This window comes from Mustela lutreola, chromosome 4 (assembly GCF_030435805.1).
Source record: "Mustela lutreola isolate mMusLut2 chromosome 4, mMusLut2.pri, whole genome shotgun sequence".
NCBI lineage: Eukaryota > Metazoa > Chordata > Mammalia > Carnivora > Mustelidae > Mustela > Mustela lutreola.
The window spans coordinates 72,382,614-72,404,693 of NC_081293.1; the positions used below are offsets into that span (position 1 = coordinate 72,382,614).

A 22,080-nucleotide genomic window follows, 5' to 3' on the forward strand; every position below is an offset into this window, starting at 1 on the left:
TTTACTACCTTAGTAAGCACACGGCGCTTTAAAAAAAAAAAAAAAAAAAAGGCATCAGTTAACAACAACAAAAAACCTTGGGAAAACTCTTGAGGAATTACTTCTCCACCCAATGAATCATATTTTCCAAGTCTTTAAAGTGAACATGCTCTTAAATTTAGGAAGCTCCTTTATCCTCTTCTCAAGGATCTTAGGATCATCATTATTCACTACGTTCAACGGGAATCGAAGTTATCTGAAATATCTGAGTGGTTTCTGAATATTAGAGGAACCACTTTTGTTTTACATCCCCACACACCTGATGTAGTAGGCGATAAGCTGCTTGCCTGGAGAAATTAATACAGTTTACAGAGTTGACTAATGTTTGCAATTTATGCCCTGGAGGAAAATCGCGCGATACACACAAATGGCTGTGAGCTGCGCCCATCCTTCGCTTCCAAGATACCTCATCTTTCTCAAATAACAATTGAGCGACGTAAATTAACATGGTGTGTTGTGTTCATTGTATTAAAACAATTTAGAATGCCATTTTAATCATTTAAAAATCCTTTCTTGCTAAAAGGATTCATGGGAGAAAAATTGATATAACATTTCCAGTTTCCAAGGTACTCTGTAATTTTCAAATGGCATCTTATCGAAAGATAGCCTGGCTTATTATCATATCTAAATGTCATATGGGCAAGAGGAAAATTGTATGTATAATGATGAAAATGAAAACTGCTCTGTTTCTAAAAGCTAATTTATTTAACCACTATGAGTTACCAAAATGCACTTCACGCAAAACAGCATATATTTTGATTTAAATATTTGGAATCAAGTAAGCACTAAGAGCTGTACTCTCGGGTTTGAAGGGGGAAGGAAATGTAGCTTGGTGAGTTTTGTGAAAATACGGACCCCTGAACCATTTGTGATCGTTAGGCTTCTGTTGACAGCCACAACGAGGTCTTCATTATAAATCGAGAACACAGTGCTCATGAAAATATTGTTTACGTAAAAAGGGGTTATGCTTCAGAAAGTACGGCTTGTTAACTTCCACATTCCACACTAGAAAGGATTTAAGAGGATTATTTGTACAGATTGGAAGAAACAGGTTCTGAGAGGCTAATTGTAGATGCTATCCCTACTTGCTAAAGGTCAGATGGAGAAGTCTGCATCAAGCCCTTGCCTCCCAGCGCCACGGCCTCTTGCTCTACACACACGGCCTCACCGAGGCACCTCTTCCAGCACTAAGTATCAGCCTTGATCTCCCTATGTTCAAAGTTTTGCTCCCGAGAATGGTTCAACCTCATATGTAAAGCAGCATTAGAATTATGCCCTCTGCCGCCTTCACAACAGGGCTGCACTGAAGAAGGTAGTTTAGTTTAGTTATTTTCGTTTAGTATTTTACTATTTCTCAGTCAAAACTGCTGAGAACACAAGGGATAAACTATATTTTGCTTTTTAAAAAGGACCGAATCACAAAACAGTCTCTAGGATATCAGCATATCGAAAGGATGCATGCGCCGGGCAGCTCTCTCTCCCGTCTCGGGCTCGGGAAATGCTGACCTCATGGCCACATGGGACCAAACTGTCCTTACGATTTACAGAGCTCTTGAAGTTTTGGAAGTAATTTCTTTCTTTTTAAATTTTTTTTTCAATATTTTATTTATGTTTTTGGCAGAGGGAAAGAGAGAGGGAGGGAGAGAGCACAAGCAGGGGAAGAGCAGAGAGAAGCAGACTCTGTGCTGAGCAGGGAGCTGGCCTGGGGGCTCGATCTCAGGACCCTGAGATCATGACCTGAGCAGAAGGCAGAGGCTTCACCTACTGGGCCACACAGGTGCCCCTGTTTTGCAAGTAACTTCCAACTGCTGTTGTCTAATATGGCAATGGTCTAAAGGAAATAGCCTTCCTTTTTAGAATAAGAAAATAGCCCGGAATCAAATGATCTGGCGGCATGCCCCAAACAAGCCAGCAGTGCTAGAATTTTCAATTATCTTTAGTCCTCTGCTCTGTCAATAGCAACAGGGTCCATGCAAGGACATTCTGGGATTCACCTTTATAAAGTCTTGCTACTTAGGGAGTCTTAAAGAGTAACGTTACAGAGGAGAAATTAACAAATGGCCTTTGAGAGTTTCAAAATTTTTAATGCAAAGAAAAAAAAATACTCCTATTCAAGGTCAAGTAGCTTTATCCTGAGAATAATAATAGTAATAATAATAATAATTATAATAATTATTATTATTTTTATTATTATTATTTTAAAGATTTTACTTATTTGACAGACAGAGATCACAAGTAGTCAGAAAGGCAGAGAGAGAGGGGTGGGGGAAGCAGGCTATCTGCCCAGCAAAGACCCTGACACGGGGCTCAATCCCAAGACCCTGGGATCATGACCTGAGCCGAAGGCAGAGGCTTTAACCCACTGAGCCACCCAGGTGTCCTTAAAATTATTCTTATTTTCTAAAGAACCACTTAATAAACATCACTGTCATTCCAAGAGACACTGATTTTGATGCTCTGTAGTTACCACTCACATCAAGTTTTCATCTTTGAGCACCAGTGGCCCTAACAATGGTCCCATACCTCCTCCTAGCCCAACTACATGTGCTGGGGTTGGAAAGCCAGCTTTACAGGCTCAGAGGCTAACTGATGAAGATTTCAGTCTCTTAAGCTTGTGCTGTGCAATACAATGGAAAACAACTTTTATTGCCCTGAGTACAGGACCGTCTTCTGTCTACTGAACCCTGGAAGTGGTCAGCAAGTTCTAATTCTGGTGCAAGGGCTATTGCAGAGAGACATTCGCTGTTCTTTCCATTAACTGGCATTTTGCTCACTTGAATTCTTTCCAGTGTGGGGAAAACAATTTCCCAAGCTCATTTCCCTGAGAAGTGCTTAGATCAAGCCCACGTTAGTTTAAGTAAACTGTTGATAAGATTGTGGGAATACTAAGATCTTTTCCCTAAAACGCCTGGCAGAGAAACCCTCATAAGAAAGGCCAAATTTTCAGGGCCAGGGTGTTTCAAAGAGCAAACCCATATGTATTGATTGCACATTTAAAATCTCTGTTTGCTAGATGCTACACAACCCTGGGGCATTTGGGAAGATGTGGAGAAGAATACAGACCTCTGTTCTCATTTGCATAGCTTCATCATTTCGAGATGCCTCTGATGAGTGAATTTCCAAAGTCCTACGTATCTTGCCAAAGAGCACAGAGCCACTACCCACTCCATGACGAGCGGAGCAAGCAGCCCAAGGTTTGTCTCTGCTAATGAAATGTAACCAGAGAACATTTTTACTGCTGTCACATCGTGTCAAACAACACCAAAAAGCTGTTCTGAACACATCAGACAAACATGTTCCTTTGCAAATGAACTTATAAACAGAAGGGGAGCTTAAAATCAGGGGGTCTAATTACGGAAAGAGGAGTAAAATTTTTATTTGGCCTAAGCCAAAAGGCCAAGCGAGGGGTCCGTACGTGGGCAATATTCTCTTGTTCTTGACAAGAACCAGAGTCACATTTTAGATTTTTTACAGAGAGGACAGTATCTAAACCTAAAGGGATGTTACCTAATTAAAACAGAAAAGCAAGACCTTTCAAAAAAAATCACATCACAAAATCTGCTTTTGTCTATGATGGTTAAAAAGACCAGAGATCCACTTGCCTAGACTTTTAAACTCTCTCCATCCTCCTGAACTAAACATGGTCTTTCCTTTCTCAATACTAAGATGCATAACTTTCCCTTACATGTTTCTGATTATTTTACTTGACATTTCCTAGAATTTCGTATAAGCACAGTGACCACTGTTTCTTCACACCAGTGTCATTTTTAACCCATGTGGTGGGACTCAATCCTTACCCACCCCACCGTGAATGTGAACCGGTGGTTTGGGAAATCCAGTGGGCATTTGTTTACCACCAGAACTCTCGAACGCATGCAACGTCATCATCTCCTCCCTCATTCGGAAAATGCACTCTGTTCGTGGCTTCTGTGACGCATCTGGCTTTGCTTCTGCTTCTCTTCTCTCCTTTTCTGTGTGTGTGTGTGTGTATGTGTGTGTGTGTGTGTGTGTGTGTGTGGTGTCAGTCCTTCTCCTTTAACAGAGTTTCAAATGCTAGTTCCTCAAGAGCCAACCCTCAGTGCCAGATGTTCTAATTCTCTACTTTCTTTCTCATCTGCATCTTTAATTCCATTCCCCATGTAAATGCTCATAATTCTCAAATGCATCCAAACCTCTTCTCTGAGCTCCAGACCTGCCCAACTATTCTCAAGGGCTTCCTGTATACAACCTGAGGAAAAGTCACTTCATTGTCCCCCCACTCTTCAAACCTGGCAACCATATTCTATACTACTGAATGCCGGTGCCTCCTTCTGATTTCCAGACCCCAAATCCTTGCACCATCCTTGACCGTGCTCCCCTTCACCACCAACATCTATTTCCTTCAGGACACCTACTGGTTTTGCCACCTTACTATCTCTCAACTCCCTTTCATTACTCAAACTGCTCTCATTCTAGTTCTTTTTACTGTCAGCTTCCCCCTCTCGAAAATACTCTGCTGCTGCTCTCCGTTTTCACTCTTTACTCCCTGGACACAAAGGAAAGGCTGCTCAATTACAATGTAAACCAACTAATCTCTTGGTAACTGACAAGCCTGAGTTGAATTTCCTAAGTCCTTAACCTCTGATCTCTGACTTTGGCATTCTAGGTCCCAACCTTGTTGGGACTTTGACTACTTAGAGAGGCAGTCTTGGATCCTACCCAGGCGGCTCTGCAAAGGTGATTTTCCTGGTTATACTGCTCTCTGCATGTCCTTCCCCAACAAATGTCAACTAATTCTTGCTTAGCTGGTACCAGCTAATTCTTCAGAATTCAGCTCAAATCTAGATAAAATGTCACTTCCTCAGGGAATCGGTAATGTGTGTCTCCCTCCCTATATGCACCATGAAGGCAAGGTGTATGTCTATTTTATTCATTGCTTTATAGGTAGCATTTTGTAGGAACACAGAGAATATTTGCTGACTAAATCAGTGCATGAGTCAAGGTGAATGAACGTGGTTAACGATCGTATGGGAGGGGGCTAGAGAGTCAGGGCAGGGTCTTTAAATCTATATTCACATCAAGTGATGTCATAGATTAGAACATATGACTGCACTCATTCGCAGCTTTATGTAAATCATGCTTTGAGAATGTGTTCCTCGTGAAGAATAATGTTGAGAATCATCAATTTAGATCATAAATAAATGCACTTATGAATCTATATCCCTAGAGCTGTCAGAACAGCAAAATGCTTAGTGCTAGAAACCAGGTTTTGTACTTGGTATTGATATTGCACAGCATAATTTCTGACTCATCATTAAGTAAATTTCTAAATGTTTATTAACTGAATGCATACATAAGTCTCAAAGGAAAATAATGTGTACCTTTCATCACACATGCTACTTTCTGCTCTATATAAGGCTAAATGATGCTTAACTTTGATCTGCTGTTGTCTCTTCTAATGTCTTTGGGATGATAACTTCATATTGTAGAAAGAGAAGCCCTTAGTGGATAATTAGCAGCAATCAAGAGGAGCTTAAACATGCCATAAAGGTAGTTTCTGTCAAGAATAATTTTCTTTGTAGGAAATAAATGCTGTGAGACAGGCTGAAGCCACACGCCCAGCACAGACGTGTTCTGAGAAACATCTCCCCGGGCCATTTTCTCTCCAGCCATCTCCCGGATCAGCGATGCCCAGTACCTTCTGTGGACCGTTCTGCCACAGGGATCTGATTATGCTACAAGCTAGTGAGTTTCTCACAACCGAACTTCTAAATGTCTCACATGAATTGAGGTTTACAGTCAGGCCTTTTTTGTTGTTGTTGTTTTTATCCCCCCTCTTTAAACCCAAATCAGCATCGTCGGTGAGAGACAACACCAACAATAATTTCACATGGAGAAATAATGTGATCCTTTTAGTTGGACTTTAATATCAATCTCATCTTTAGGGGATTCTGCAAAATCAAGGAGATCTTTAAAAAGAACCCTTAGATGGTGGAGCCAATCAACACCTCAGTTCTAAATGGTACAGATTTGGTGATCTATACAGAGATGTAGAGGCCTTTCAAGAATTATCCAGGGAATTTCGACTGATTGGAGCATGTCCATAGGCCCTGAAGTGGCAACCCTTAGAAGCTCCTTAAATACAGAGACAAAGGCACAATGTCCTTAAGGGGAAGAAATCTAATAATGAGACAACAGTCTTAACACGTGCAGACAGTTAAAGTTGCTAGTTCAACTAAAAAGCTTTTCCTGGGGAATAATTCAGAGTTTACCCTGTGTGATAGGACACCTAACTGAAACAATACTTTCAACTTTAGAAATCTTCAGGTACTAAGTATTTATTAGAAAGCTATAAAATATGAACAGTAAAGAGTGTAACAAAGAACAGGATGTACCCACGTATTTAGCTATTCTGAGGAATAAAAAAGGTTACATTTATCAATTTCTCTAGAATTTGGATCAATGATTTTAGGTATTTTTTTTTCATCAAGGTATTCCTTTTTTCTAATAATCAGTATTAAGGACCATGGGTTATGCATTCATTTGGATTTAGTATTAAGTGAGCTAGAAAAGTTTAAACAAATCTCTCCTAGTTAACTTATATTCATGTATAAGTATAATAACTAAGTTCTAGTCTATCAAATTAATGGGTTCAACTAACAATATTCTAAGTCACCTGGATGGAAATATTCATGTAATTACCCTTCTCTGTTCTTTAATCATAACTGAACTTTATTATTATTTTTTTTAATTTTAAAAGGTAGGGCTTGAACTCATGACCCTGAGATCAAGACCTGAGCTTTTACACAGACTCAGTGCAGGGTCTGCAAGTCTATATTCAGATCAAGTGGGTGTAGATCAAAACATGTGACCGGACTCAGTTGAGTTATCCAGGAGCCCCCAAACTTTCTTTTAACTAAATGCTCCCATTTTTACAAAAATGGTATTTATGCATCTTTTCCAGGCTAGGTTAAATTTTAGGATATGTTGCCAACGTGAGAGTAGTTTGTGTACATTACAGTACAGGCTTTCTGCCCAGGAAGTTTTCCATAATCGATATGCAGTAATTTTCTATGAATCAAGCAATTTATCAAATGCACTAGGATGCACTTCTAATGACTACTTCTACCAATAATATCATTCATTTTTATAGCCCTTTATAATTAACTAAGTATTTCTCCATACAGCTATCAATTACATCACAGAAGTACCATTTTAAAGGTAAGATGAGGGCACTGAGAGCCAGCGTTCACTCATGGCTGAGATCACTTGGCTGGAAATGACAGAGGCTTCTGGCCCGCCTCCAGGATCACATTTTTCATACCGATTCTCTTCAAATGAGAAGTATCCTCACCCTTCCTATCTAGTAACTGTCTGATCTGAACTTCCGTGCATTTCTTTCCCTTGTTCCCTTTGGTTGAAGCATGTGCAAGGGAGCCCACAAATGACCAGAATACATGAGATGCACGCGCAGCTAACTCTTGGAATCCAGTGGGACACCGAGAAGGATAAAGCCAATGCATGTTGTTTTCCCATCGCCACCCACTCTCAAGCCTGTGACTGGACTCAACTTTGGGCAAATAGGAGTTATACAAAAACTTTCATTATAAGAATCTAAAATTTGGTAGGAAGCAGAAATAGCCCAAAGAATGCTTTATTTAAAGACCTCTTTTTCTAGTAGCTGTAAAAGCATTCAGATGGTTGCTCATATAAGTTTTAGATGAATTTTGAATATTACCACCAGTTATATACACAAAATGTATCTATGTGATATATATATATTTGGAATGATCCATGGCAATTTTTTTTTTTTGCAACTTAATCTTACTTGAATGCATATACTTAAGGGTGAAAAAAACCACACTAACATAAATTATAAATAGGAGTTTTATATGGCACATGTTCCTCTAGGGATAAAGTCCAATAATAACAAAGGGAGTCTTATAATTTTTTTCTTATAATTTTTAAAACTGATAAGGATCCTAAATGGCCCCCTCTTCCATCTCAGTAGGATTAGTACTAACACCAGAAACTAAAGTCTAACCTTAGCATTGAGGCATATTTTAATCTACTGGAGAAAACCAGAAAATTGATATCTATCACCCACAGCACAGGCAATCCCCAGACTGCATGGAGTTTGGTGTTAGAACGGCTCGTGCAATGATCTAAGAAAATCACTGAAAGGCTCTGCTACCATGTGACCTCAGGATGTACGTCTGTGCTCCTCCAAACAGCAGAAGAAACAAAAGCAAATATATAGAGAAGAAACTGACTATGTTTAGGTAGCTTTAAAGTAATAGAATTTTATCAGTCCAAATAAACTATAGTACTTTAATTCTAGACCCAACTTTCAACCTTCCTAGATTCAAGACAAAATCACTTTTATTATTATTATTGTTGTTGTTGTTGTTTTTGCTTTTGAGGTTACTGCAAAACCGACCAAGTTCTTCCCCTGAACTATCTACTTACTGACAAATCTTTGTCAGCTTAATCTTTCAGGTGTCTTATATGATATCAATACTGAATTGCTTTTCCTTAAATTAGTTCATTAGAAAAAGGAGGGCAGTATTTTGAAGATTACCATTTTTTAGAAGTAACCTAAAATTTTTTCCAGTAAAAGCCAATCTCAAAGAATTTCAAATTTTTGTCAAAAAAGATTAAAGCTTGGCTTCAAAGTAAGCAAACTTTGAAGCCAAGCTTTCAAAGTAAGCAATATTAGGAGATCAAATTGATTTGTTATACAAAAATGATAATTCATGGGATACCTACTATCTCATATCATTCTAATAACTTCATGCCACTGCAGTTCAAGGTAAAGGAACAATGTATTTTCACTGGGAAGTATTTCTAGCCTTATTATGTTCCATACAATTTCACAAACAACTAGTGAACACAAACCGCCACCCTTCACTTAGAAAGTATTTTCAATGGGAGAAATACTGTGTTTGGATTCAATGACCTATATAGGATTTAAACTTACCATTTTCCCTCACTGAGCTGATCTTTCTCCCCAAATTATCATTTCATATTCAAGAAGAGACATACTATTTAATTTAAGCATACTATTTAATCACGACCTTGAAATTTGTGTTTTTTTTGTTTTATTTTTCTTTTTTAAGCAATTGGTTTCCTCCTGTCAGAGTGTTGGGCTTTTGAAGTTCAAAAAAATGTATCTTATTTTTAGTCAAAATCATTTTTTTAAAAATCAAGACTAAAGCCAAAGGGGGAAAAAAAATAACTCTCACTTACTTTGCTTTGGCTTCTGCGTCTTCATATGCTTTATTGGAGACATCATCCAGTCCTCCAATCAAATGCTTGAAAGAGCTGTTGGGAAAAACAGAGTGGTCAGGGTAAATTCCCTGCAGAGTCCTTATAACGACAACCTAGTCAATGGTATATTGAAACAATCCTAAAGGAACTAAATAAAAATGAATTCAAATATTCAGTCTAGATACATTGTTAAGAAACACATCAGATAATGATATAACCTCTGAAAGCAGTGACCGCTCCCATCTGTTCACCTATTTCCCAACACCTTAGAACTATATCCAGAAAAAGCAGATAATCAAAGAATGGGTGGAAGAAAGTCTGTGACACACAAAATGATATATACCACAAAGTTGATGGGTCAATTCTACTACGGAAATAACAAGATCCACCAATCATGAAATACTTACTGGATGCACTATCCTTTTAATGCTCATGAATGTATATTAATTCCAATTCTCCAACACATTATAGAAGATAAGCATTACTAGTGCCACTTAACAAAACTGTACATTAATCTTCCAAGGCAAAATACATATGTAGGAAAAAAATACATATGCAGAAGATAAGAAAAGAACAGAAGACAATTTTAAGGAAGTCAACTCATTTTGGAGGGATCAAAAAACCGACTTTATCATCAACAAGGAACAGTAAGGCAACTCTTTAAACTACTGTATTCAATATCTTGGTATGGACCCAGGACTATGTTCAGACCTACTATATATAATGAAGTCTCATCTATCGTATACCTATAATATAAAATATTACAGGGTCAGCAAAACATGTATACACACAAACATGGATATCACCCTTGAAAATTACTGAATACAACCAGATACAGTAACTCTTGCATGCATGACATTTTGGCAACCACTGAACTGGACTGAACAGGGGAACAGAAGGAAAGTTTATATTCAAAGTGTCACATAATAATCAGGGCTGTCACTTATATGGCACTTATATGCTAGGTGCTGTTCTATATGTTCTATATATAATAACAAGTACTTCTATGGGTACAGAAATCCTCTGAGGATGAGGGTAATAAGGCACCAGAGGTTAAGAAACTGACCTCCAGTCATAACAGCCAGGCAGGGTGAGGGCTGATAGACCCCAGACCCTTAAAACCTACCCTGTGGCTCCTATCCAAATCACAATGCCTTGACACTAACCATCGAATTCCTAGCAATGTCCAGAGTGTGGATGGTGAATGGTCAAATGTATAAGAAATTACATTTTAATTTTAAACTTCTATAATTTTAATGCATGAAAATGGCTTTGTGTATTGTATCAAGTAACAAAATACGCCTGGTCAGGTGCTGAAACATGGGGTATTTGTTGATGTAAAGTTCAATGTTGCTTAACCACTTCAATGCACACCATTCTTTTTAGCTATTGTTTGTTTGGTTTTACTTTATTTAAAGAATATGAATATATGAAGAAGAATGTAACACTTGCTTGGGGACCCAGCCAACAGGAGGTTGGGGAGCCATTAACTCAGGACCTTGGGTAATGATCTCATCTGGGGGACAGGATAGCTGGAATGCTAAGCTAAAACACAGTGTTTCTAATACTGTGACACACTGTGTTAATGGACATCAGATAAATGAAGACTGCAGTTGGCCGATGGTCCTTATACAACTTCCAAAGACATATAATGATAAAATAAATGATAAATAACCCCCATAGTTGATTTTCATGTTCAAATAGGATTTTTGCCATTGTTCTTTCCAATAAATAGAATGTCACCATCATGATTTAGAGATAGGTTTACACTGTAAAGTGAAATACAGTATTTATTTTGTTGTGGAAAAAATATGTGGTTGATACCACATCTTTTTTATCCATTCATCTGTCGAAGGACATCTGGGCTCTTTCCGTAGTTTGGTTATTGTGGACATCACTGCTATAAACATTCGGGTGCACATGCCCCTCTGGTTCACTATATTTGTATAATTGGGGTAAATACCCAGTAGTGCAATTGCTGGGACATAGGGTAGCTCTATTTTTAATAGAGAAACCTATTAGAGTTCTACCTAATAGAGGAACCTAATAGAGGAACCTCCATACTGTTTTCCACAGTGGCTGCACCAGTTTACATTCCCACCAACAGTGTAGGAGGGTTCCCCTTTCTCCGCAAGTTTGCCAACACCTGTCATTTCCTGTCTTTTTTAATTTTACCCAATCTGACTGGTATAAAGTGGTATTTCATTGTGGTTTCGATTTCTATTTCCCTGATGACAAGTGATGTTGAGCATTTTTTTTTTTTTTTTCATGTGTCTGTTGGTCATTTGTAGATCTTCTTTGGAGAAATGTCTGTTTATCTCTTCTGCCCATTTCTTGACTAGATTGTTTTTAGGGTATTGAGTTTAATAAGTTCTTTATAGATCTTGGACACCAGCCCTTTATCTGATATGTCATTTGCACATATCTTCTCCCATTCTGTAGGTTGCCTTTTGGTTTTGTTGACTGTTTCCTTTGCTATGCAAGAGCTTTTTAACTTAATAAAGTCCCAAGAATTCATTTTTTGCTTTTGCTTCCCTTGCCTTTGGAGGTGTTTCTTGCAAGAAGTTGCTATGGCAAAGGGCAAAGAGGTTGCTGCCTGTGTTCTCTAGGATTTTGATGGATTCCTGTCTTACACTTTCTCTTCACTTTCTTTCTGTATGGTTTAAGAATGGTCCAGTTTCATAATTCTGCACATGGCTATCCAACATCCCCAGAACCATTTACTGAAGAGATTGTCTCTTTTCCATTGGACATTCTCTCCTGCTTTGTCCAATATTAGTTGACCATAGAGTTGAGGGTCCATTTCTGGGCTCTCTATTCTATTCCATTGATCTATATGTCTGTTTTTGTGCCAGTACCATACTGTCTTGATGATGACAGCTCTGTAATAGAGCTTGAAGTCAGGCATTGTGATGCCACCAGCTTTGGTTTTCTTTTTAAACATTCCTCTAGCTATTTGGAGTCTTTTCTGGTTCCATACAAATTCTTAGGATGGCTTGTTGCAGCTCTGTGTAAAATGTTGACGGTATTTTCACAGGGATAGCACTGAATGTATAGATTACTCTGGGTAGCACAGATATTTTAACAATATTTATTCTTCTAACTAATGAGTGTGGAATATTTTTCCTTTTTTTTTTTTGTTTATCTTCCTCAATTTCTTTCATTAGTATTCTGTCGTTTTTAGAGCACACATCTTTTACCTGTTTGGTTAGGTTTATTCCTAGGTATCTTACAGTTTTGGGTGCAATTGTAAATGGGATTGATTCCTTAATTTCTCTTTCTTCTGTCTCATTGTTAGTATAAAGAAATGCAACAGATTTCTGTGCACTGACTTTAATATCCTGCCATGTTGCTGAATTCCTGTATGAATTATAGTAATTTTGGGGTTGGGTCTTTTGGATTTTCCACATAAAGTATCATGTCGTCTGTGAAGAGACATTCATTGCCAGTTGAATATCTTCCAAACTTGTTCTATGAGGCCAGCATTACTTTGACCCCCAAACCAGACCCCATCAAAAGACAAAGACCCCATCAAAAAGGAGACCTACAGAACAATATCCTTGATGAACATGGATGCCAAAATTCTCACCAAGATTTTAGGTAATAGGATCCAACAGTACATTGAAAGGATGATTCACCAGGACCAAGTGGGATTTATTCCTGGGCTGCAAGGGTTCAACAGTCACAAATCAGTCAACCTGACATATCACATTAATAAAAGAAAGAACAAGAACCATATGATATTCTCAATAGATGCTGAAAGAGCATCTGACAAACTACAGCATCCTTTCTTGATCAAAACTCTTCACGGTGTACGGATAGAGGTTATATACCTCAATATCATCAAAGCCATCTATGAAAAACCCACAGTGAATATCATTCTCAATGGGGCAAAACCGAGAGCTTCTCCCCTAAGATCAGAACAAGACAGAGAGGCCCACTCTCACCACTGTTTGTTCAATACAGTACTAGAAGTCCTAGCCTCAGCAATCAGACAAAGAAAGAAAGAAAAGAGTTTGAAATTCCTATTCGCAGAGTATACAAATGTAAAACCCTACATCTGGTGAAGATCTACAGAGTTTTACAAGCAGAAACCATCTAATCACAGAAATGAGTTTAAAAGTAAGTTGAGCCTGATTGGAAGTAAAAAACACATTTAGACTGATTATGACCATTTTATATCCATTTTTGTTAAAGCCTGGTCATAGCCAATGGTAAGTATCACATTTAAAAAGTGTGAACAAAAGAAGTATTTCAAGTGTGACTTTTTCATATGTTTTCTTCAGTGTCCTTGATTTAAAATATGAATTCATGTGGTCCTAATGATTCAATATTTCTAAATCTTTTTTTACACTACTGGATTGAAAAAATGAAGGGAATAATATGAACTTGCAAAAGGCCCCTATCTTGATACAATAGGGACTTATTTTTGAAACATATTCCTGATAATTAAGGAAAATGCTTCTCATCTAAAATGTAATCAATTTATTATTATGGTAAAGGTTTTTTTTTTTTTTTTTTTTTTTTTTTTTTTAAGATTTTATTTAAGAGAGAAAGAGCATGCATGCAAGAAGCAGGAGGAGGGGCATAAGGAGAGGGAGAGAATCCTAAGCAGACCCACATAGGGCTGGGTCTTATGAGATCATGACCTGAGCAGTTATCAATAAGATGCTTATCTAACATAACCACCACCCACAGGCCCCTCTTGTGGAAAGCTTTCAAAAAACTCAGAAGAAATTCAGAAATCATCATAGTTCTCTAACCACAAATAACGAATTGGAAGATCTTTATGTATTTCTTTTCACTTTTTTTCTATAGGGTTTTACTGCTAAATTTATGGAGTTGTAATCCTAAAGCAGCTAGGATTTAATACTTTGATTTTTTTAATTAATATTCTAGCGTAAGTATAGAGTTTTATTTTCAAACACTTCCTAAACACCATTTTCATGGATAGATAATAGTTCATTACACGGACACATGTGATAGAATTCTGACCTACCCATCTACACACACATACGCATACATACAGATGAAGGAGGGGTGTGGCACCCATGTACAAAAACATGTGTATTTATACTCTCGATTATGGATTAAACATATGGAATTTCTTTTCAAAATAAAACACCCAGAACTACCATCCTGGCTTTGAAATTGGAACCATAAGTCCTTTGCAAATAATCTTAATTTAGAAAGCAATCCTGGCCAAGCAACATTTTTTGGAAACACAGAACAAAGGTATCCTGCTAATAACCTAGCGGCCTCAAAGAGTAAAGCCAAACATTATGCTTAACTGAAAGCTGAAGAAAACGTGGAATTTTCAAGCCATGTTAAGTTCCAAGTGGCTGTCTCTGTCTGTGTATCTCTGTACTGATCAATGAATAATTTAAGAATCTTGGTAAGTTTATTGATGGCATTACAGAATTTATCCTTCCTGGTGCAAGCATCAGCTAATTAGTGTTGCAATTTTCCCTTTCACAGAAATTCTGCAGGAATGCGTGCCATATGTGTGAAGCTTCATCAAAGAGGCATTTGAAAAGTATTAGTAGAGGTATCTGATGCCTTTTTAAATATTTACTCAAGTCCCACAACATTGCTTGACTACTAAAGGCAAGACTGTCTCTGTTCTAGTCAGAAAGGGATTATAACACAATGTTTTAAAAACTTTAACAACTGAGGAGCAAAAAATAAAAAAATATATATATTATTTATCAGTTATAACAGCTATGGGAGACCAGAGGACACACATTGACTTCTGTTTATAAACAAACCTCACAATTCAGGTGTGAGTTACATTTCAGCACTGTTAAATAAAGAAGCCAATTTCACATATACACTAGCCATAATTCTGGAATAAATGAAGGCGACCTTCATGAACAAAAAAGGCCATCATTCCGTGTATTTCGAGAGCAGAACTTACTGTGGCCTGAGGCGGTAAGTATTAGGCAAGTTTGCTCTTCCTTGGGATGTGAAAGCCAGTTTTCACAAGTCTTGGCAATGTTTAGAGGAGGTGGATGAAATGTTATTAGCTGAGCACACAAAGGTAGAGAGAGAGCAAGTGCAGAATCCCTTTCCTGCTTACTGCTGGTAGGTTATATGCACTTGCAAGGGAGACGTGAAAGGAAACAGGGCAGAAGGGGTGCAGGAAATAGAAAAGTCTGGAACTGGGAAAGGAAGAAGAAAGGAAGACAGGAAAGAAGAGAGGGAGGGGGAAAGAAATGCTTTCTTCTTCTTGCTTTCTTTTTAAAAAAGATTTTATTTATGTATTTGACAGACAGAGATCACAAATAGGCAGAGAAGCAGGCAGAGAGAGAGAGAGAGAGAGAGAGGGAAGCAGGCTCCCCGCTGAGCAGAGAGCCCGATGCAGGGCTCGATCCCAGGACCCTGGGATCATGACCTGAGCCGAAGGCAGAGGCTTAACCCACTGAGCCACCCAGGCGCCCTGTCAGAAATGCTACTTTTACATCAGGAATGGTATTCACAGAAATTTCCCTTCAAAGGTATCAATTAAAAGGCTATGTTTCCTGTTCTAGGAAATTTGTCTGCTTTAGAACATTATGGTGACAGTAACTCAGTGGGTAATAATTTCAGTTATTAAGATGCTTTCATTATTAAGCCAAAACATCCTTTTGAAGGGAGCTTATTACTCAGTGGTATGTCTAAAAAGTGTGTAATTTTGTTCTTCGGTTGTGATATGATGAGACTTCATCGAGAGAGAAACGGGCTATTATATTATTAGGAAAGCAGTCCAAATGCCAGGGAAGAGCGTTATCATGTTGCTAAAAAGGGACGGCATTTACATTTCACTTCACAGTTTACAAAGCGTTTTCTATTTTAATAAATTATGGATGTATTAAATAACACATATTAATTGAATTTGTCCTCATGATCTTTTCTTCTCTGTTCCACTAAATTGTTTGGGATCTTGTATAAAAGTACTTAGAACAGATTTTGGTTTTTTTTCCAAAATGAAAATAGGGTGGCAGGAAATCTCAAAATTTATTTATAAGTTTCTTTCTTCATAAAGATTGTAAGTCAAAATGAGCCAAAAGTAGTATCTTAAACCAGAAACTACTACAAATACTTCAAGAATGCTAAGCAAAATGTTTGCCAAGCATTATCTGAACTCTTTTGACAAAGCTCTCTCTAATTTGGCGGGCATATATGATTATATCCATTAGACTTTCTTATCTTGAATCTTGGATAACTCCTTAAAAATATATTAAAAGAAAACATAAGATTAGTGTTTCAAACTAGCTAGGGCATTTGTTACTTAGCCAAGTCCAAGATACCAGAGGCATCCTTTATTACTTCGATACACTTACTGAGAAAATCTGTTAATTCACTTTGCGGCTTCAAATAAAGGCTGCTGTTACTTTTGTTTGATCATTTTACTTATAATGACTTTAGCCATAATTATCAGCGGTTTATCTTACAAAGTACCATATGAATAGATGTTTCTTTTTTTAAATTTGTTTAATGGATTTTTAAAAAAGATTTATTTATTTATTTGACAGAGAGAGAAAGAGATCACAAGTAGGCAGAGAGGCAGGCAGAGAAAGAGGGGGAAGCAGGCTCCCTGCTGAGCAGAGAGCCCAATGCGGGACTTGATTCCAGGACCTTGAGATCATGACCTGAGCTGAAGGCAGAGGCTTAGCCCACTGAGCGACCCAGGCACCCCTAAATATATGTTTCATTAGAGGGAGAAGGAGCCCAAGTACTATACAACCAGCCAACACTCCTCTCCTTCCAAATACTCCACCCACCACCCACCTAACCACCCTTCATCCATTCAGACACACAGATGTGTTTGTACCATGCCTACTCTCTACAAGGAATAACTCAAGTTACTGTGGATTATGCAAGAAGATTAAGCTATACCCTTAAGAAATATATAGCTTTATAGTAGAGATAAGAAACCAGCAATTATAATACAAGGTTGGCAGAGAAGCGTGGTTGAACGCTATCAGAAGGAAGGCTCCAGGCGTCTGAAGGCAAAGTCAGTTGAGACTCAGACTCTTGGTTCCTGCTCAGGTCATGATCTCAGGGTTGAGATATTGAGCCCTGCATTGGTCTGCATACTTAGTGTGGAGTCTGCTTGAGTTTCTCTCTTCCTCTCCCTCTGTTCCTAACTGTCCCCACCAGCTCCAGGCTCATGCTCTCTCTCTCCCTCAAATACATAAATACACCTTAAAAAAAGAAGACAGGCTATAGTATCTATTAAAAAAATATTATCTATTTAAGATGAAATAGGATATAATTTCAGAGAAAGCAGTTACACTTTTATGAGCAGTTTCCTTATCAGTTTTTTTTTTTATTCTTCACATGTTCATATTGGCAGGAAAAATTACACACACCAAAGTGTTAGACATTTGTCTCTGTCTTTCCTTTGTAACAATAATTTCTTAGCTATCATGGGATTATTCATTAAGAAAAACTGATTACAAATAAAACACATGGAATTTAAACTATTTCTTGATTATTACTATATGCTTTAAAAGAATCAAAAGTTGAAAATGATGATCCAGGAGCCAAAAAAATCAAAAGTTGCCAAAGAAATCTAAAGTTAAGAATTGATTCCAGGAACTCTCCCAATTAATTTACTATGATTTTTGAGAAACAAAAATCCGGGTGGTATTAGCCATGTTTGTGTCTCAAATGTCTGTACAGTTAGTCTTCTCCAGGGTAGAATCTGGTTGAGTTGACTAGGTGTCTTATCTATCAATCAACTGACACAGACCAACATTGAATTTAAGATGTACATTTTTTTTTTCTTTTCTGATCCCAACAGTCAGATGTTGAAATTGTGAAAGGCACTAAAACATTTTTTTAATAGATTTTATTTATTTATTTGACAGAGATCACAAGTAGGCAGAGAGGCAGGCAGAGAGAAAGGGGGAAGCAGGCTCCCTGCTGAGCAGAGAGCCCGATGTGGGCTCGAGATCCCAGGACCCTGAGACCATGACCTGAGTTGAAGGCAGAGGCTTGACCTACTGAACCACCCAGGCGCCCTGGCACTACAACATTTTAAGGAATAAAAGATTACTTTAATCTAGAGCCCTGGGTGAAGCATTCATATTCTGTTATGCATTCTTCCAGATATTTTAAATTATGAGTTGGAACTCTATAGGTTTAGCACTTATTTGACTTTGGGCTATGTCTGTGCTTACATAATAACCCACTTAATGGTTAAATGAAAGCAACCACAACAAAAACACTGTAGGACATCCTTGATTATGTAGAAACAAACTGTATGAACAAAATTTCTCAATCTCATTTATTTGCTTATTTGATAATTTTACTGCTGAAACATTTGCTATGGTTTCTGGATGAAGTTTTTTGTTTGTTTGTTTTACTCTTTTAGACTTTTAATCTTTAACTTTTAAGAATATGTTCTACCTTAATAAAGAATTAAATAAATGAAAAACTGTTTTAAAATATGTATTTTGAGATATTCTCTCTAAACCATTATGAGTCTGTAAATATTCTATCTTAATGGGTTCTACATAAGATTCTTATATGTCTTTATCTAAGCATGACGGATTTCAGGGATCTTTCATAGACCAGCACCTCTCTAAGTATGATTGCTAAACTCTTACTTTGAAGAGATTAGTAGGGAAGTTTGGAAAATTTTTCTAAATTTAGAAAATTTTAGAGTGATTTGACATTGCTGAGACATCCAAGGAAAAGATCAGCAGACTCATATTTTATGAACTGGGCACAGACCTGTTTAATTTTTGCCAAATTTATGAGGTGGGAAAAATTTGGTACAAACTGCATGCAGGTCATGCAAAGAAGGGTAATGCTAAATGCGTGATATTTTAAGATGAGTTTGCCAATTGTAGTGCCAAGTGTACAAATTCCACAATCTATTTCATTCATGGATTACATGATGAATGGACAGAACTGAGTCTTTATGAGGGATTAATGAACACAGAACACCACTTCTTCCATTTTAGGGAGAAAATAATAATGACTATCCAGAGTATGTTGAAATTGCCAACTTCCATTTCCAACCAGACACCTCTTTGGAGCCTGGTTTCTCTGTTCTGAGATTATTAAACAAAGCACAAAACAGATTGGATGCTCATCGTTTCCTGTAAGTGGTGTTTCTATCAATCCAGTCTAGGTTAGAAGAGTTAACAAGGAGGAACCAGGAACACGTGGCACATTAAAGATAAATACTGGCACACACGCTGTTCTTTAAAAGTATCCCTATTTCACTTCAAGCAGAAAACTGCTGTGTCACTCACCAATTTTTGTTTTATGACTGCAAATAACTGTAATAACCATCCTCCACCTTAATGCTTATATACACGCTTTCAGTGACAATGCGATCAGCTTCTGTAATTCTTTTCCTTTTATCCAGTGTTATGTTTGTCCTGATATTTTTTTAAAAAAAGATTTTACGTATTTATTTGACAGAAAGAGACACAGCGAGAGAGGGAACACAAGCAGGCGAGTGGGAGAGAGAAAAGCAGGTTTCCCGCCAAACAGGGAGCCTGAGGTAGGGCTCGATCCCAGGACCCTGGGATCATGACCTGAGCCAAAGGCAGATACTGAATGACTGAGCCACTCATGTGCTCTGTTCTGATATTTTTATTGAAACATAATTTTATGTATGTTCAATATAATAGTTTTTAAAAGCAGCCATTTATCTTTTTCCATTTTATTTTTCTAGTAATCCACTGAGATTTTATCTTATGAAAGCATCTGTCTGGAAATTCAAACAAAACTGGTCCTGAGCATACATCTTTGGAGAAGCACTGCCTTAAACCCCTCACCTCTCTCACATCCTCTCTTATACACCCCTTTCTGAGCCCTACCTGATACCCTGTGTTTGTCTTTTTAGAGGACTTACTGCACACTTCTGGATTTAGTAGATTTTTTGGTCAGTCTCCTTCACCAGGTACTGAGCTCTCCAATGCCTTATTTTGTTTTGTTGTTGTTGTTTTTAAACCATGTACTCCTGGTACTAGTGAAGCCCCTGGGCAGAAAATCTTCAATAAATGTTTAATGAAGAAGTCAATTAACTAGTTGTTTTATTTGACCTCTATAGTACTTAAAGGGCTCCCTAGTCCTGGAATTTAATCATCTTCTGTATAATGAACTTTTCTTTCCCAGAAATAGAGAAATACATTAAATTCTATATATTTTCAGAGGGAAGGTACAATGAACATCATATTAAAGAATTTATAGCTACAAATACTAAATATCAATATATTAGCACAACTGCCATGTAAAATATTTATAAAAAGCACAGTTGCATAAATATTAGAATGCATGTCAGCATAATGGGGAGAAATCACTGACTATGCCAGTTCCATCCCCCTGTAACTGGCTATGAAATCTATCATATATGGGAGTAAAGAAAGTCAAAACAAACACATACTCTGGGCACGTGTTGGGTTGCTCCAGTGAGTGTGGAAAGTGGATTGGGAAATGGGAATGTGCTTCCCTGGATCATGAAGCCCTCTCTCCCAGAGGCCCAGGGACCCTACTTGACTGTCCTACCTCAGAAGGTGTCACTAATATGCAAGAGCCTCTGTTTGCCTCTGCATGGCAAGGTTTTCCAGAAAAGAAAACCTTACTCTTTCCAGGACTTACTCTAGAGATCAGGGATCAACAAATGTACACCTGGAGATCCAATCTGGCCTACTGCCTGTCTTATAAATAAAGTTTTTGAAACATGGCCACACTCACTGCTTCATATATTGCCTATGGCTGCTTCTACATATAATAGCAGAGTCGACTAGTTGTAATGGACAGAGTACGATCTGCATAGCTGAAAATATCTGCTACGTGGCCCTTTACAAGAAAAGTTTGCATATCCCTGTTCTGGATCATACTTTTTCCCTCATCCAACCACCCCATATAAAATCCAACACCAAATCCTGTAATTCTACCTTCAATAATCCTATTCTCTATTTCCCTTTGGTTCCAGTCACCATTTTCTCTCTTGAGAATTACTATAATTGCCCTTTCCCTTACATACCAGGCAGGGTCATCTTTTAAACACATAATTTAATCACCTTATATGTAATGGTAGGTCTCTGCTTTCTGCCCTCTCTGCCTGATCTCTCCAAATGGCTATGTTCCCTCTGACCTCAGAATATGTTGACCTTACATCTACCCCAGGGCCTTTGTCTTCTGCTTGGATCATTCTTTCTCTTGATTTATATGTGACCTTTTCTTTTCTTTTTGAAAAACAATTTTTTTTAAATTTATATATTTTGAAGAAAGAAAGTGTGAGAAGGGGGAGGGGCAGAGGGAGAGGAAGACGATCTCCAGTAGAATCTGCCCAGAGCACATAGCCTGAAGCAGGACTCAATTTCACAACCCTGAGATCATGACCTGAGCCAAAATCAAGAACTGGATGCTTCACCGACTGAGTCACACATCACCTCTTCTTAATGCCATTCAGATATCAGCCCAAGTGTGTCCTCCTAAGATGGATCTTCTCTCAGTATCCAACAGAAAATAAATACTCTAGAGAGAGAGAGGCAAGATGGTAGAGGAGTAGCAGACTGAAATGACATCAGATCCCAGAAGTTCAGCTAGATAGGTATCAAACCATTCCAAACACCTACAAACTCAACAGGAGATAGAAAAGAATAAGAGCAGCAATTCTAGGAACAGAAAATTGACCTCTTTGTGAAAGGTAGGACATGCAGAGAAGTGAATCCAAAGCCATAGGAAGATAGACTACGGGGCGAGGGGCCGGTCCCAGCAAGTGGCAGAGCAGCAAAGCACAAAATCAGAACTTTTAGAAGTCTGCTCCACTGAGGGACGTTG

The 22,080-nt window shown here is 37.9% G+C and overlaps 1 protein-coding gene across 2 annotated transcripts in view; it reads right to left on the minus strand.

Moving 5' to 3' along the window:
• Nucleotides 1–22,080, minus strand: part of PRKG1 (protein kinase cGMP-dependent 1) — a 1,263,025-nt gene that overhangs the window by 108,851 nt on the left and 1,132,094 nt on the right. For both annotated transcript variants that reach the window (XM_059170234.1, XM_059170233.1), the window contains exon 9: nucleotides 9,268–9,342. In XM_059170234.1, the coding sequence (XP_059026217.1) occupies nucleotides 9,268–9,342 (75 nt within the window). The remainder of the gene's footprint in view (nucleotides 1–9,267; nucleotides 9,343–22,080) is intronic.